The 14960-nt window shown below is 38.9% G+C and overlaps 1 protein-coding gene across 2 annotated transcripts in view; it reads left to right on the forward strand.

Annotated features, from left to right (window-relative positions):
• The window catches only part of ZNF827 (zinc finger protein 827), a 111700-nt gene that overhangs the window by 76874 nt on the left and 19866 nt on the right, over positions 1 to 14960 (forward strand). For both annotated transcript variants that reach the window (XR_012775621.1, XM_075500953.1), the window contains exon 8: positions 1486 to 1589. Coding sequence is in view for 1 of the 2 variants with exons in the window: in XM_075500953.1 (XP_075357068.1) it covers positions 1486 to 1589 (104 nt within the window). In the remaining variant the exon portion in view is untranslated. The remainder of the gene's footprint in view (positions 1 to 1485; positions 1590 to 14960) is intronic.

Below are 14960 nucleotides of genomic sequence, written 5' to 3' on the forward strand. Positions count from 1 at the left end.
ATTGTTCAGCTATCTGCGTACACTGAACTGTTCAGGTTTGGGGCAGCTTCATGCCTGACCCTTCAGCACAACCTAATGTTGACTGTGTTTATGGTTATGTTCAAACTTTTGTAGAAATACCAAAACATCCCATTAACTGTCACACATGGAACAGCACAAAATGAGTAATGGCCAAAAAACTTAATGAGAAAGCAAGTAACATGATTGCCAAAAGTGTTACATGGTCAAGTTCACTAATTATTGACAAGTTTCCCAAAGAGGCAGAAGAGATCTGACTAAGAATTCAAGTGACTCAGTGGAGAACACCTTGTTCACTCTCTGCAGAAAAACTATGAGGGAAAATGTATGCAAGTGCCGTTGTTTACATTGACACCTTGGGTATCTGGACTGGTAGGGACAACTTGGTTGGTGCTGCTGGCACATACTTTCTGGGTCTGGACTACCCGCTCTGCAATGCTTCATAAGACCTCATGCTACGTTCTTTATCCTGAAAAGGTTCTTGGATTTTATTACTGAATAAGAACAGGCTGCAGAAATGAGCTGGCCTCCTGTCCTGCACCTTTAAAATGCCTACTATACACCAGCCTGTTAAGGATTCTCAATATGAGAGAGATCAGATCTAATGTAATTCTCATTTTGCTTAGAAGAAATTGATAGTTTGCATGCAGATGGAATACACTGCCTTAGAAAACAGTTTTCCAAGAAAGACTGTCTTTTTCCATTTGGAATTTTTTGATGTACCTCTTACTGATGTCTGTCTGTACTGTAGACAAGGAGTTCTTGTTTCTGTTATGATCTTTAATTGAGCAGAAAACAAAATACTTTGACAGAAATGCCAATTCACTATTGAAATTGACTTTTTACTGCCTGTTAATTAAAACCAAAGCATGCTATTCTTTTTGGAGTCAAGTAGCTCATAATTTTTGCACTTAATAATCTTTGGGAAGTAACCATTCAGTTAGCTTATATGAATTGTTTTCTGCTTTAAAAACCAAACTCATGGAGTTAATTTCATTCATGGAATGCCGTGTCAAAAGAGAACTATTCAGCATCTTAACCTAAAATTTAAAAAATTTTGTTTTAAAAATAATTACTATATACCTCAGATTATTCAATAATAATATTTTCCACCTTTCCTGATTGCCCTCTCCAGATATGACAGTAGAATACAAATTTTTGAAGCATTAATTTTAATGATCCATATTGTATTGCGATATAGCAAATCTGAGATGATGTAAAGTAGTTAAAAGCCTTTTGGAAGGACTTCAGTTTTCACTCTGAGATGCAATTTTACCAAAGCATGCCTCTTCTCCACACCTTGCCTCACAGTCTGCATATCTTTCAGCATGAACTCTGTAAATGAAACAGGGCTTTTAACAAGATGGTATTCGTTATAATATTAAGATGTTAGGGTCAAAAATCATATTTACTTCTCCTGTTAACTGCTATTTTGTTTACAAAAAGTTGTCTTATTTTTTCCTATAGCCCTTTCTTTTCTGAAGACACATTTAGACAATCACCGTTCACTTCCAACTCAAAAGATCTCCTGCCTAATGAAACTACCCTTCATGGAAGGACATCTGCACCAGGTTAGATACCTTTTTCTTTCATTTCTTCCAGTTAATATATCTTTTTAAAATTTTATTACTGTAAACTCCACCACCTGACCAATGCTCTTAAATGTAGTTTGCTTTGTCAAAACGCAACTCTCTCCATCACAATAAATGTTTATTATTAAGAAGAAAAAGAAAAAAGTTAAATATTGCTGGAGCATTTGTATTAATAGTCTTTAAACTACTATTTCCATTAATCATACAGTCTATAACAGATTAAACTCAGCAGTCTTAACAGAGGTGGAGTTTTTTTGTGTGTGTGTCTGCCATACGTAAAGAAACTTTACTGATGTCAGATTACTGTCTGCTATTCTCCTGTTACTGGCCATTTCCATCTCCAACTCTCAGAACACAGATTAAATGTTTGCAGTACATGTATCAGAGTGTCTGAGCCTGGCAATACAATTTTCCTGCCTTTAACAGTAATTTAGAAACCTTTTTGGAAGAATGTGGGGTTCTTAAAACATACTGAAAGGCCTTAGTATCTGTGGGTACATTCCCACTGACCTTCTGAACTAGTTGACAGGCGTTTTATGTTCAGATGTAGCTTGGGTTATATTCTGCATTGAAATGGAAAATACAGGCATGTAACAATACTATTCAAGGTGGCACTGAACACATGCAAAAACTTGATATGTGCCTTTACTGTCCTGTTGCAAAATAACTCGTTTGCTAGTTCACTGCTATCTGTTCTTAAATTAATAGCTCTTGGGTTCTAAAGGTCAGTAATTACACAGCCAGCCGTAGGGGGGGTTATTCACCTTTTCTTAGCAATCAATAAAGTTTTGGGCACGTTACTGCTAATTTTCAGCTATAGACTGTCATTTAATTTACAACTTAACAGACCCTTCATTTTTTTTAATGCTTGAATAGTCATTTGACAGCTTGTGAAGTGGCAGATGAGGTTAAGAGCTAGATGTTGTCTAAGGATAAATATGCATAGCAAGAAGAAGAGAATTTGTAGCGCAAGGACAAGGGTCTTGTCTTCAGGCTAGCCTCAGCTGCACTTTTGCAAGGAAGTAGTGGATTTTGTAACTCGGGGCGAGGAGAACCAGATCAGGTGTGGTGCTTTTAAGTATTAAAATGTAAACCAGGTTAGCAGTTCAATCCTGGCTTTTGACCTTGGCATAACATGGAATATTCATATACCCAGATGAAAGACGAGAACTCTTAGACTCCTCAGGCAGTGCTCAATACCTCAGAGGACATGGCCTCTAGCAGCAATACTCTTACATCATACCAAGATGAATGTATAAGAGTTTTAATTCTCTGTAAGACTTCGTTTTAAGTGAGGCCACTAAAACTGTGGATGGGTTTTGGTGACATGTTTAATCTTCTGCTTAAAAGATGTAAAGTATCTAGTTGGTTAGGACATCCTGGAGAGTTAGAATGGCTTCTGAGGAACTGGGTTTTGTATGTTTATGCTGCCCCACATTCTGCCTTATGGAATATACACATTACCTTGATAGGTCTGTGTATTATAATACACATTGCTCTGTGATTATAAGACTCTGATATGTAATAGCAGCATGCATACTGAAAATCAAAAATGCCAGTTTCTGCTTCATTTTTATTTTTGGAACAACCCTATAGTTCCAAATATGTTGATTTTTCTCAGCTTCATAATAAATTCTTGGACCTGAAGTGCAACTTCACAGTAGCACCAGGAATGTGATTTAAATTTTTAATCAATTACAAATGTGCTATTCATGTAAAAGAACAGCAGAATACCCACAGGTAGATTTCCTACTAGTTTCAGCCTTGCAAGAAGAAATAGTCTATGTAGTGTTATGGATAGCTCAGAAGAAACTTTATCCATGCAGAGTGGCATAAAGGAACAGTAACAAACCATTGTAAAGGACAGCAGATGTAACAGAAAATGCTGTGGAAATGTCTATGTGGTGTCCCATGGATAAATGGTATGTATGCCTTCTCTTGAGATTTGTTTTGGGTTACTTCATCCCTGAAACAGGATAGTAAGAAGTAGAAAAGAACAGCATAAGAAAATGACAGGAAATTCCCAGTCCAGTGTCATCTTCAAGTCATCAACTAAAATCCAAGCAGATTAACTGCTAATGGCCAAGAGTGTTCATTAAGCAGTGCCCATATCCAAAAATGCAACTCCATGCCTCTGTCACCACAGCTAGCAGAGGCTGATGAACAAGCGTGGGGTCTGAGCTGCTGCTCTGTGCTGGTTCTCTGCAACCAGACTTGACTCAGGCAGGCAGAGTGGCATGAGGAAACCTTCGCTGCCAGTTGGTCTGGGTGGCCTTGGTGGAACCCCATGTACATAGTGCTTCTTTCCAAGAGAGCACAAATATGGGCGGTTGTATCCCCAGACTCCTGCCAACTTTCTGTCTGCAGACTTCTTGGCACTCTAGCTGCAGAGGAATTGGGAAAAGTGACAGGAACATAGGACAGTAAGATATCTCATGTGTCACATTCAATTCTTTTCTATAATAGGTAACAACATTATGTAATCTCATTCATTATCAAGATCCATCTTGATAATGAATAATAAGGACCTGTTGTCATTATTTGTATGAGGACACTGTTTCAGAAGCTCACCTCTTTGAAGGGCTGGGACCACTCTCTTTTCAGCCTGAATTTATTCACTGCAAGTTCTACTTTTGTTGTTTCACCAATGCTGTCCTTCAACTTTGATAATTCTTCTCCCTTGTGATGTTCAACATCTGATGTGCCATCTTACATCCTCCTAATCCTGTCTTCATTTTGGAAAAGTGAGCCAGCCAATGTCTTTTAGTCTCTTTTAGTATGATAGGGGTTCCATTTCCTGACTGACATCATAGCCTTTTTCTGCCTTTGTTTAGGGAAATAAATTTTTGCAAATATGAGTAGTCAGAACTATATATGCTATTTTACAGGAGGTCTTACCAATGACTTTTCCAGCGGCATGCAGTCTTCTCTATGTATATTGGAAATGCCTCTCCTGATTAATCACAGTCTTTGTAACTACAACATGCTGATGACTCTCAGTTAATTTCCTAATCAAATAGTAACATGTTTTTCTTTTCCTTTACAATTTCAGCTGATGATTTCAGCATGCAACAGAAATTCTTGTTCCTACTTTCTAGGTATATGACCTTGTAATTTGAATTGTTTCACTTGTTACTCTAGCTCTCAAGATTATTTCTTTAATACTCTGAAATTTCTGCATATTGATGATACTGCTTTCATTAATGCAATGCTGGATTTTTTTGTGTTGAAAGCTATTAAAGAGGATTTTTAAGTACGGTTGGTCCAAAGTTCAGTCCTTGAGACTGCAGCTTAGTGGCCTCCTCAGTGCAAACCACTTCACTTCGTAGCCAGTTTATAAGAAAATTGCAAGATAAGGTATTTAAGAGGAAAAGCACTCTTTGTAGGGCATTGAGTACATAAGATCCCCAAGGAGTATGAAATAATTAGGAAAGACATATAAGATGCAAAGATGAGATAAAAGATGTGTGAGAGCAATGCACTGATCAGGGCATTTACTGGAGAATAACACCTCTAAATAAATAATGACATAGTGATGGATTTGGCCTGAAATAAAGGTGAAGTAATCCTGATCAGCAGCAGTATCACAGTCAGAATAAGTGATTCTCATGCAGCAGCTTTTAAGTCTGGTACCCAAGGAAATGACAATGAAATCTCCAACAGCTGTCAGAAGGGGATTTAACAGCCTTGCAGAAGTCATGGTAACTCCCTGATAATCTGTGGTGAATTCTTAATATTCTGAGAAGGCAAGAAAGTAGTTTCCTATGCTACATGGTTCAAAAGTATTGGATAGATTTGAGGAACTACTCTCCTTCCTTTTTAAGGTATTTTGTATGTTAATAACCATACACAGTTAGTTGTAGTTACATTACACTTTTCTGTATTACTATTACTGTCCAAATAAGCTCATTACTATTACTGTCCAAATAAGCTCATTTTTACTCAAAAATGGAAATAAAATAAAATAGCATTGATGTCCACATCAATCAAACACACTTTGCTCAAAAATTACCATAGTATCAAAGTCATATCTAATACAAAGTCATATCCAAAACAATTCAATAATTTCAGCTTTCCCCTATAAGAATAGCAAAATGACTATTTTTGGCCTAGCAAGAGGTAGAAAGAAGAAATGAAAATTTTCATTTCAAACAGTCACTTTAAAAGGGCATTTTTATCTTCTGTTTTATAAGACTCTTCTTTTGACAGAACAGAGTTTAGTTTTATGTCAGACTATATAGTTCAGTCCAGATCGCTAGATAAATTAAAAACTTGATCTTATGCTGGTGTTCCTGACCCTTAGCCAATCTTTAATGTGTTTTAATAGTTTTCCACTATCTCACTGACTCATACTGTAAATCAAACCTGCCTTCATGAAATCCAGAGGAGTCATATTCACTGTTCCTTTTCCGGGTAGTTCATTAATATTGGCGAAGACTCTAGTCATGGGTTTTTGAGAGTATTTTTTCTCCATGTATATCTGTGTGTAGTATAATAATATTTCATTATTTTCTCTCCCGTTCACCAAGGACCTGATATTCTCCTTCATTTACATTAACAGTGCCAAATATTGGAACAATCTCACCTGTAGAGATTAAATTAAAAACAAAAAAATCCATCTTTTTATGAAAATTTACTACTTCTTGCAAAACTGTAATTTTGATTGTGGTAAGTGAATTTCACATGGCTCAAAAAGACTTTTGGAACGGGAGGATGTAGGTTTTGGGGAGTTGTAGTCCATGAATAGCCCTGGCTTTTTGAATTTTGCCCATTGGTGCCAGAGCTAAATTTACCAGTGTTATTTATTTCAATGAAATAAAGCCAATAAAGCTTCTGTCCTCAAGTACCTTTTTGAAAATGCATCAGAGCCTCTTCTGTCACTGTGTCTCCACACTCTTTACTGACCTGTAAGATGACAGATAGGCCATGCTTCCACTTCAGAAATGTCCAGAAGCCAATATTGAATCAGTAGCGTGATACTTAGTTCAGTAGAAAATTGGAAACATAGCGCAAAAATTTTGGATTTTGGTACTGTCAATTGTATTTCTATTGATGATGAATTAGTGGCATTATGTTTATTGAACTAAGGTAATATGTGTAACAGAGATTCCTTTATGTTTGGAACTACAGGACTATTCGGGAGATGTACACGTTTCTCCTGTTACTGTTCATACTCACAGCCTCCTTCTACTTCTTTTCTCTAAAGCAGTAATTCCACTGTAACTTTAATTTACTTAAAGGGGAAAATATGCCTGCTCCCTGGGCCTCATCTTTGCACATTCTCCAACACAGCAGTACTAACATTTGTGTGGCCACATTGTAAGCCAGAGCAGGGGAAGTAGTGAACTAATCTCCTTTTTTTTTTTTTTTCTTATAGTTTGTGGGAATGTTGGGATTTGAGCAGGGTGAAGGCAAAGCCACATCTTTCGGCCATGTGAAATTGTAGCATTTGTGTGAGATTGATGTGGCCGTGACCACGCTTAATCTTGTTTACTTTCTCTGTGACTGTAGTTGAAAAACACCTCCTGAGGGTTTAGATTTTTAACTTGAACATGATAAATAATCAAGCTGTTCATGTTGCACAGATACCACGTTCTTTGGTATGAAGTATTTTGCATGTGTCTTCCTTCCTAATCCCTTTTTAAAGACACTTCAAGGTCAATATACCTCTTGGTGTTGTAATTTTGTGTGGCTTAAAGCATCTAGAAAGTAGATAGCAAGAGCTCTTTTGGTCCAACCTGCAGACATGCTCTTTCATATATACTATTTTCCAGCAGTATTTGTGCTTGATTCTGGTCTCCTGTGCTCTCCAGCAAACTAGACTTCTGCAACCATCTACAGCAACCAGCTCTGAATTTTGGGTCATCACTAGGTTAGTTAAGAAAGTCAGACTTCAATAAATTGAATATGAAGTTAGAGTGAAACCGACTATAGTTTCCATTTCTTCACAAGTTGCCAGTGACAATTTTCCTTCTTGGTCTCTTTTAGCCTGCTGTCAGACTTCCTCCTTTCAACTTATCTTACATTGTCCCTGAGACCACTGTAACTGTACTGCAGAAATGAAGGGACACCTTGAGGGTTTGATTTCTGTGTAGGGGACTGTTGGCACTTCTGTCACCCTGGAAAATGTTCTTAGGCCTTAGGGGACTGTGAAATGCACAAGCCCTGAGGATTTCTGCTAAAGTGATCAGGAATGAAATGTTGGCATTTAAATTGCCCTTGTATAGCTTCCCAGCTGTATACCCATGGAGTTAATTAGAACAATTTTACTTTCGTTGTTCACACAAAAAGAATGTCTTTTGGGTACACATTGACTGGTGTACGCTCTCTAGAAGGCTAGGGACTGTTAGCCATCGTGGTTCCTCTCTGAAGTCTGATAGCAAGAGACAGATAGCTGGCAAATTGTGGAAAGCGATTCTAGGAAGTTGAGATAGTTGGACTGCTATAGAAGTGGGCTGTGCTTGGCATAGTTCTCCAAAGCAAGACAGATTTTGCAGAATTTGTTCAACATAATTCAGTGCTAAACTGTGTGACAGTGGTTCTGGCTCTAGCATGTTTTTTATCTATCGCACCCTGTCTTCAGATTCCCATGATCGTCCTGGGTGCAGCCTTCTTTCGCTATGCACCCAGCTGCCTTGACAACCGCTTTGCACTACAGTGATCGAGCAGAGGGTTCCAAATTTCTGGTTCATCTAATGGGATCGATAACCAACACGGCTGCAACTGATTACAGCATTACATTTCTCTTGCAGCTTTTTCTGGGTCTGCTGCCAAACAGGTTTGCATCTAGTGCATGTGTGTTGCAGATCTGTGGTACGGTAATAGTGACTATGTCCTGAGCAGCCACACAGTCTTTATAACTAACGAAGTACCTTTTAGTTCTGAAAATATTATTATGCAGAACAGACCATTTCAAATCGGCAAATCGCCTCTTGCTCAAACATGCACAGTGCGTTCTTTGGCTAAAATAGGACAAGTGAAGTGTGCTGCATGTGCATAGTTGTACATGTTTTAATTTTTCTCAACAATCAGTATTTATTGGCCATTCCCACAGCAACTAAGGGCAATGTGATCAGATCCTTCTGAGGAACACATGAAACTCCTGGTGAATTGGCCGGTCCCTCTCTCAATACAACACCTGTTGTGGTTTAACGCCAGCCGGCAACTAAGCCCCACCCAGCCGCTCGCTCACTCCCCCCTGGTGGGATGGGGGAGAGAATCGAAAGGGTAAAAGTGAGAAAACTCGTGGGTTGAGATAAAGACAGTTTAACAGGTAAAGCAGAGCTGCGCATGCAAGCAAAGCAAAACAAGGAATTCATTGACTGCTTCCCATGGGCAGGCAGGTGTTCAGCCGTCTCCAGGAAAGCAGGGCTCCATCACGCGTAATGGTTACTTGGGAAGACAAACGCCATCACTCCGAACGTCCCCCCCTTCCTTCTTCTTCCACCAGCTCTATATGCTGAGCATGACACCATATGGTATGGAATAGCCCTTTGGGCAGTTGGGGTCGGCTGTCCCAGCTGTGTCCCCTCCCAGCTTCTCGTGCACCCCCAGCCTCCTCGCTGGTGGGGTGGGGTGAGGAGCAGAAAAGGCCTTGACTCTGTGTAAGCACTGCTCAGCAGTAACAAAAACATCCCTGTGTTATCAACCCTGTTTTCAGCACAAATCCAAAACATAGCCCCATACTAGCTACTACGGAAAAAATTAACTCTATCTCAGTCAAAAACAGCACAACATGCTAAATAGCAGGACTTTACATGAATTGTTATGGGCATACAGATTTCACTTCTTTTCCTTGTGAAGTCACTGCACTAATGACTTTGCCAATTATTCACAGGACCTTCAAGATGAAAGGTGTTAATTAAAATAGACAAACAGACAGATACACATTCAGGTCCATGTCTAATGGCTGTCTTAAAAGGCACTTGACATCTATCTGAAAATTTGTGATCCTTGTTTTATTATGGGCTGGCTTTATACATGGTAACTTTTTTTCCCTGTAATACTGTGCAGTCTTCTTATACAGGCAAAAACACTTATTTTCTTTCATTTCCCTTTTATGTTTGTTCCTCCCAAAGCAGGATCAACCTCATGGTAAAGGACAGAAGAACAAAGTAATTTCACTAGAGCAAATACCTTCTGGTTTCGTTCAGAATAAACCCAAACTAGACCCCATTCATTAAACCCAGCAAACCAAAAGCTGTTAAGAAATATCACCAACATCAAATCCAAAGCAAAATGACCAAAGGTAACTGTCTCATACCACATGGAAAAACAAAACTTAGCAATTTTTTTTTTACTTTTTCAAACAGGGCAGGTTTTTGCATCTCTATCATTTTTTTTATATGTTTTGTGAGTGTCTAATAGTTATTCAACAGTAAATGATTTTTTAAAAAGTAAAATAATTGTTGCTATCAATATTTTTAAATAAATATGTAACACAAGTGGTGGTCAAATTTGAGAAGGGCTTCCTGAGCAGCTACACTCATCCAAAGTACAGAATGAGAAATGTGGGATTTTGCCTACCTTGTCGTCTGCTGGCAAGTGAATTCAGGACAACACAAGGCTGTCCGGCAAGTTCTTGGGGTCTTTGATACAGGTGACAGAAGGCAACTTGGTGAAGAATGACCATGAAGTGATAGAATGTGGTTTTTGGGAAAGGAAGAAGGGAAGACAGCAAAATAACAGCAGTTGGCTTCAGGAAGGACAACTGTAACCAACTTGGAGATTGGTATGGAAAGAAGCCTAACAATAGTTGTTGCCGGGTCCTTAAAGAAACTTGACCTCTTGAGTTGAGTGAGGCTTTTGGCGCTGCCTCCCACAACATGCTCATAGTAAGCAGGGAAACCGAGAGTAGCTACAACTATAATTAAGTGGTTAAGTGTAGCTGTCAAACCCCAGGGACCACGTGTGGTTCTGCAAGGGTCTGTGCTTGCTCTGGTATTAATCAGTCCTTTCATAAATGTCGTGGATGATGGAAGAGAAAGCGTGTTTATTAAATGTCCTGGTGACACCATGTGTGGAGGTGCCATATGCACTTCAGAGGACAGAATTAGAGTTCAGTGTTATCTTGAGGAATTGAAGAAAACGTCTGGAAAATAGTAGCCAATTCAGTGAGGACAAAATTCTGTGCCTGGGGGAATGATGAGTGCCACAAAGAAAGAGGAAGGATGAATGCCCAGGCAGTGCAACTTAACGGAGGGATCTGGATTAGTCTTGGTCAGAACTGTATGTAGAGCTGACACTGTACGCATTGCAGAAAGGGCAAACATCCGGCTGAGATGTTGGGAATGTTGTCTGTAGGGCACATGTGGTAATTCTGCTCCACAGCTGGAGCCCTGAATTCAGTTTTGGGCTCTGTAATCCAAGAACAATGTGGAGGACAGCAGTGGTCAGAGGTTTAGAAAACATGAGCTGCGTGTAAAGGTTGAAGAATTTGTGTTTATTTAGTTTGGAGAAGAAAAGAGGGGAGACATGATAATGGTATTCACATATGTAAAATGACAGCTTTCAGAGAAAAAGAATAAACCTTGCCTATGTTCATGTGAGCAGGATAAGGAATAACAGGCTTAAATGACAGCAGAGGAGATTTAAGTTAAATACCAAGTAAAACTTTCTAGGAGTGGGGTGGTTTTGCACTGGCAGAACTGTCACAGGAGGCCATGGAACCTCTGTCACAGGAGGGTTTTTTAAAAAAATAAGTTAGACAAGCACCTGTCGGGACTAGCAGGTATGTTTGGTGTGTGGCCGGTGTGCCTCTGGGCAAGGGAGAGACAAGATGGCCTCCTGAGGTCCCTTCCAGCTCTAATTCTGTGATATAAATTCAGTAGCAAAGCTATAATGGCAATTAAGTAACCCCTTGAAAGAGACTTGGTAGATGATGCTTTTGGTTGATAAATACCCAGTGTACTGTGTTTTAGACCCTGCATCTTATTCAAACCTATCTATAGTTTCATATCCTCTTTTGTCTTTCTTAATATTGGAATCTTTTGTAAAAATGAACATCAGCATTGAGTCAGCATTGTTTCCTGAATATTAAACTTTTCCAAATACAAGCTTAACGTGAAATAGAAAGACAGGTTTTAAAATAACTTTTCTCACTCTGCAAAAGGAATTAGAACACATCATTCCTGACATTTCTTTTTAGAGTTACCTTGGGACTCTCCAGCCCTCACCAATCTTATTTTGTATAAGGTTGTCTTCTCTAATATTTGTCTGCCTAAGAGTAAATTAAATGCAAAATTCATCAGCCTATTTGGACAGCTATATTTAAAAAAAAAAAAACCCGTTGTTTAAAAATAATCTAAGCAAAGCTGAGGATAAGTTTTTTTTCTTCTGCAGCATGATTTCAATCAGGGTACAAATTTGCCCTACTGGTTGCTGGGTGTTTTAGTGGAGTTTGGGGCAGTCGTGGTGCTGACTAGTGTCCTGCAAATGCAACCTGAGCAGAAGGCAGGTGGGAGAGTAGTGCAGAAGGAAGGAGAGGATGGTTGGCAGGTAGATGCATGTGCTTGTGATGAGAGAGAGCAAGGAGAGAGGTAAATCTCTTAAAAGAGTGAGTTAAGTGCTTCAAGGAAACGGCAGATTCACTGCTTATCACTTGGGGAATCTGCAATAAAGCAGTAAGAACGTTTTCTTTTACAGCAGCAACCACATACTGTGAAGGGTGGTGCCTTTCCCTGGCAGCTTGCTGAAACATGGATGGAAAGGTGGATCTGGCCGAATGTTCACGGTTACTTTCGTCTAGTTTTGACTCTTTTGTGTTAATTCAGTCAGCTCAGGATGAGGGACTCAGTCTGCATTTGGGACTTTATTTTGCATTTCCTCACTGAGGCTTCTGGTCACCAGCTTACAGTTTCTCTAGTACAGCGGCTTGTGCTTCACTAAAAAGGACACAGAAGACTGAAAACTGTAGTTTAAAAGCCAATTTGTCTTTATTTGTATCTGAATTCTGGACGGGGAGTACTAGTGTTAGCCTCTACAAAGTGCCCTACATGTGTTATTACCTTGTCTCTGCGAAAGAAAAGCCCCTATTTCAGGTGGACTTGCAAGTAGAAATTGGCACAGTGGCGAAAACAAAAGGAAAAAAAGGAAAATTTTTACATACACCGTAATGGTCCTAAATGTGCACAAATGTCTGAGTGATTTTTAAAAGGGTTTCTTACGAAGCGTGTCTTAAGCAGAATTGTAGGAAAGAAATTAAAAGGGTAGAAACCTGTTGGCATTATGGAAATTAATTAATTGTGGTTTAAAAATAACAGTAGGAGCAAATTATACTTTCATAAGTTCATATGAACTCAATGTTGTAGCACCCAAAATAAATGTTACAAGCAGTGTAAATGGTTGAGCTAAATGTGAGGGCCACCTGCTTGGGAGTGAATTAGAGAGAGCTTATGTAAATGCATTATGGCACATCTTACAGTTATGAAGATATTTTCAAGACAATATTCTAGCATTATATTGACATAAAATATATTGTGCAAAGATAACAGAGAGCACATTATCAGGTTTTTCTCTGACAATAGATGCAGATTTTAACTTTTATTTACAATAGCTATTATTTCTACGCAAGCAAAAAAAGTACAGTTATGATGGAGCTCTTTGCTACTGAAAGGACTGATTGTTCTCTTGGCCAACAATGATCAGGTGAGCTTTTAAAAACATGTTTGGGGGAGTGGATTTGATGGTGCTTCCTTATCCCTTTCTTGCAATGTCTCAATTCCCTCTGAAAAAAATAAACCAGTTTCCATCTGGGCCATATTGCATTATTTCATCTGTAGTCATGAAACCAAACTGACCTTCTTCACTGTGATAACTGGGAAAGATTGAGGAACTCCTGGAGCCTGTACAGTGAGCTACAGGGACTCTTCCATGACTACTTCTTTTTGGCCAGTAAATTCACAGCTCAGAGCCGTACTTCACGTATGTCAGGAATTTTACATTGTTCTATTCTTTCTTACTGTGTGAGGAATGAAGTTACCACCAAGACAATCCTGTTTATGCTTTATGCTAAAGCAGTACAGTGGATAATAAAAGTTGGGGGGAATAGAGGGTGTTGTCTAGTGTTATCCTCAACTTGATGTCATAGTGTAAAAATAATTTTCAAGAAATGACTGCAACATTATTGCAGCTTTAGGGTTCCTTAAAACTGTGCAACTCCAGCCACCTTGCACAGAATTTACACAGACTGATTTAAGTTTTGAACTGGGGATTTTCTCTTTTCTTGGTTGTTTCTTACATTTTGAACTTAATACAGGCAACAAAAGCAAATCTCAAAGCTTTATAATGCAGATGAAGGTTATCATAAGCCTCACTGTTTACTCAGAAGTCTTGTGTTGTATAAGTGAAGTTAAAATAGGTGTTAGTTTAGATGCAAAGGTAGAAGGTGGGGAGTGGCCTTGTGTATTGAAGTCAGTGTGTCCCTACCTTGTCTTTGCCCTGACTCAGGTTTTGTTTTTCTCACCCTGCTTCTGCCTGTCCATTTTTGAGTAATGGGCTCAGTCTTAGGAGTGAAGTGGGCTTTACTGTTTTCCTATGTTCCTCTATGGAAGCATCTTTAAAGTTCATCTCTTATTTGTTTTTATTCTTTTCACAAACCCCGACATCTTTATCACTTCTCAGTGACCTTTTCAAGTGTTGTTGCCTATCATTGTGCATTTGGAATACTTCCGTGCACAAAATTAATGTTTCTTTTTGTGGGTCATGCAAGCTCTTTATTGAAATATATCCAGCTTTGATGGTTGATGTTTTTAGAAAGAGCAACTTAAGCACCATGCTACTGATACATAAAATCACTTGGGTTCTATTTTCTTCCATATCAAGATTTTTAAATTATCATAACATTACTGCTTTTTACCAGACTCCATAGTAAAGTTAGATATTTGCAAAAGCATTTGAGAAAAACATAAGAACATTAGTTGGTAAAGTCTTTTATTTAGCAAGGAGACTTTCTCTGCCTCCTCTGTGCAGTTATTCTGTCATTCAGACTGTCTAATTATGTGCAGTTTTTCAGGACTTATGAAAAAAAGTACGTCTGCCTCACAAGTGGAACTAGGGTTCTTTTATTTGAGCAATAATTTTGTGTTAATTTTTATTTTTTATTATTAGAGTACTATTAAATTGCTCTGAATAACTTCTCGTATCTGACACGTTGTGACTGAGAGCATGGCTACATAGACCCTTCCTTTGCTCATGCTTCAAACATGCTAGCTTGGGCACAGGGCTCTGCTGCCAGCGCTAGATGGCTCCCAGGGTGGTGCAAGCTCACCTCTGGCCAGGCCACAACACACACAAGGGAACCTGGGTTTGTCTGAACAGATGCCCCTGGATCGGTATTAGAGGGGACAGCAC

The sequence above is a fragment of the Mycteria americana genome, chromosome 4 (assembly GCF_035582795.1).
Source record: "Mycteria americana isolate JAX WOST 10 ecotype Jacksonville Zoo and Gardens chromosome 4, USCA_MyAme_1.0, whole genome shotgun sequence".
In the NCBI taxonomy this organism is placed as follows: Eukaryota; Metazoa; Chordata; class Aves; order Ciconiiformes; family Ciconiidae; genus Mycteria; species Mycteria americana.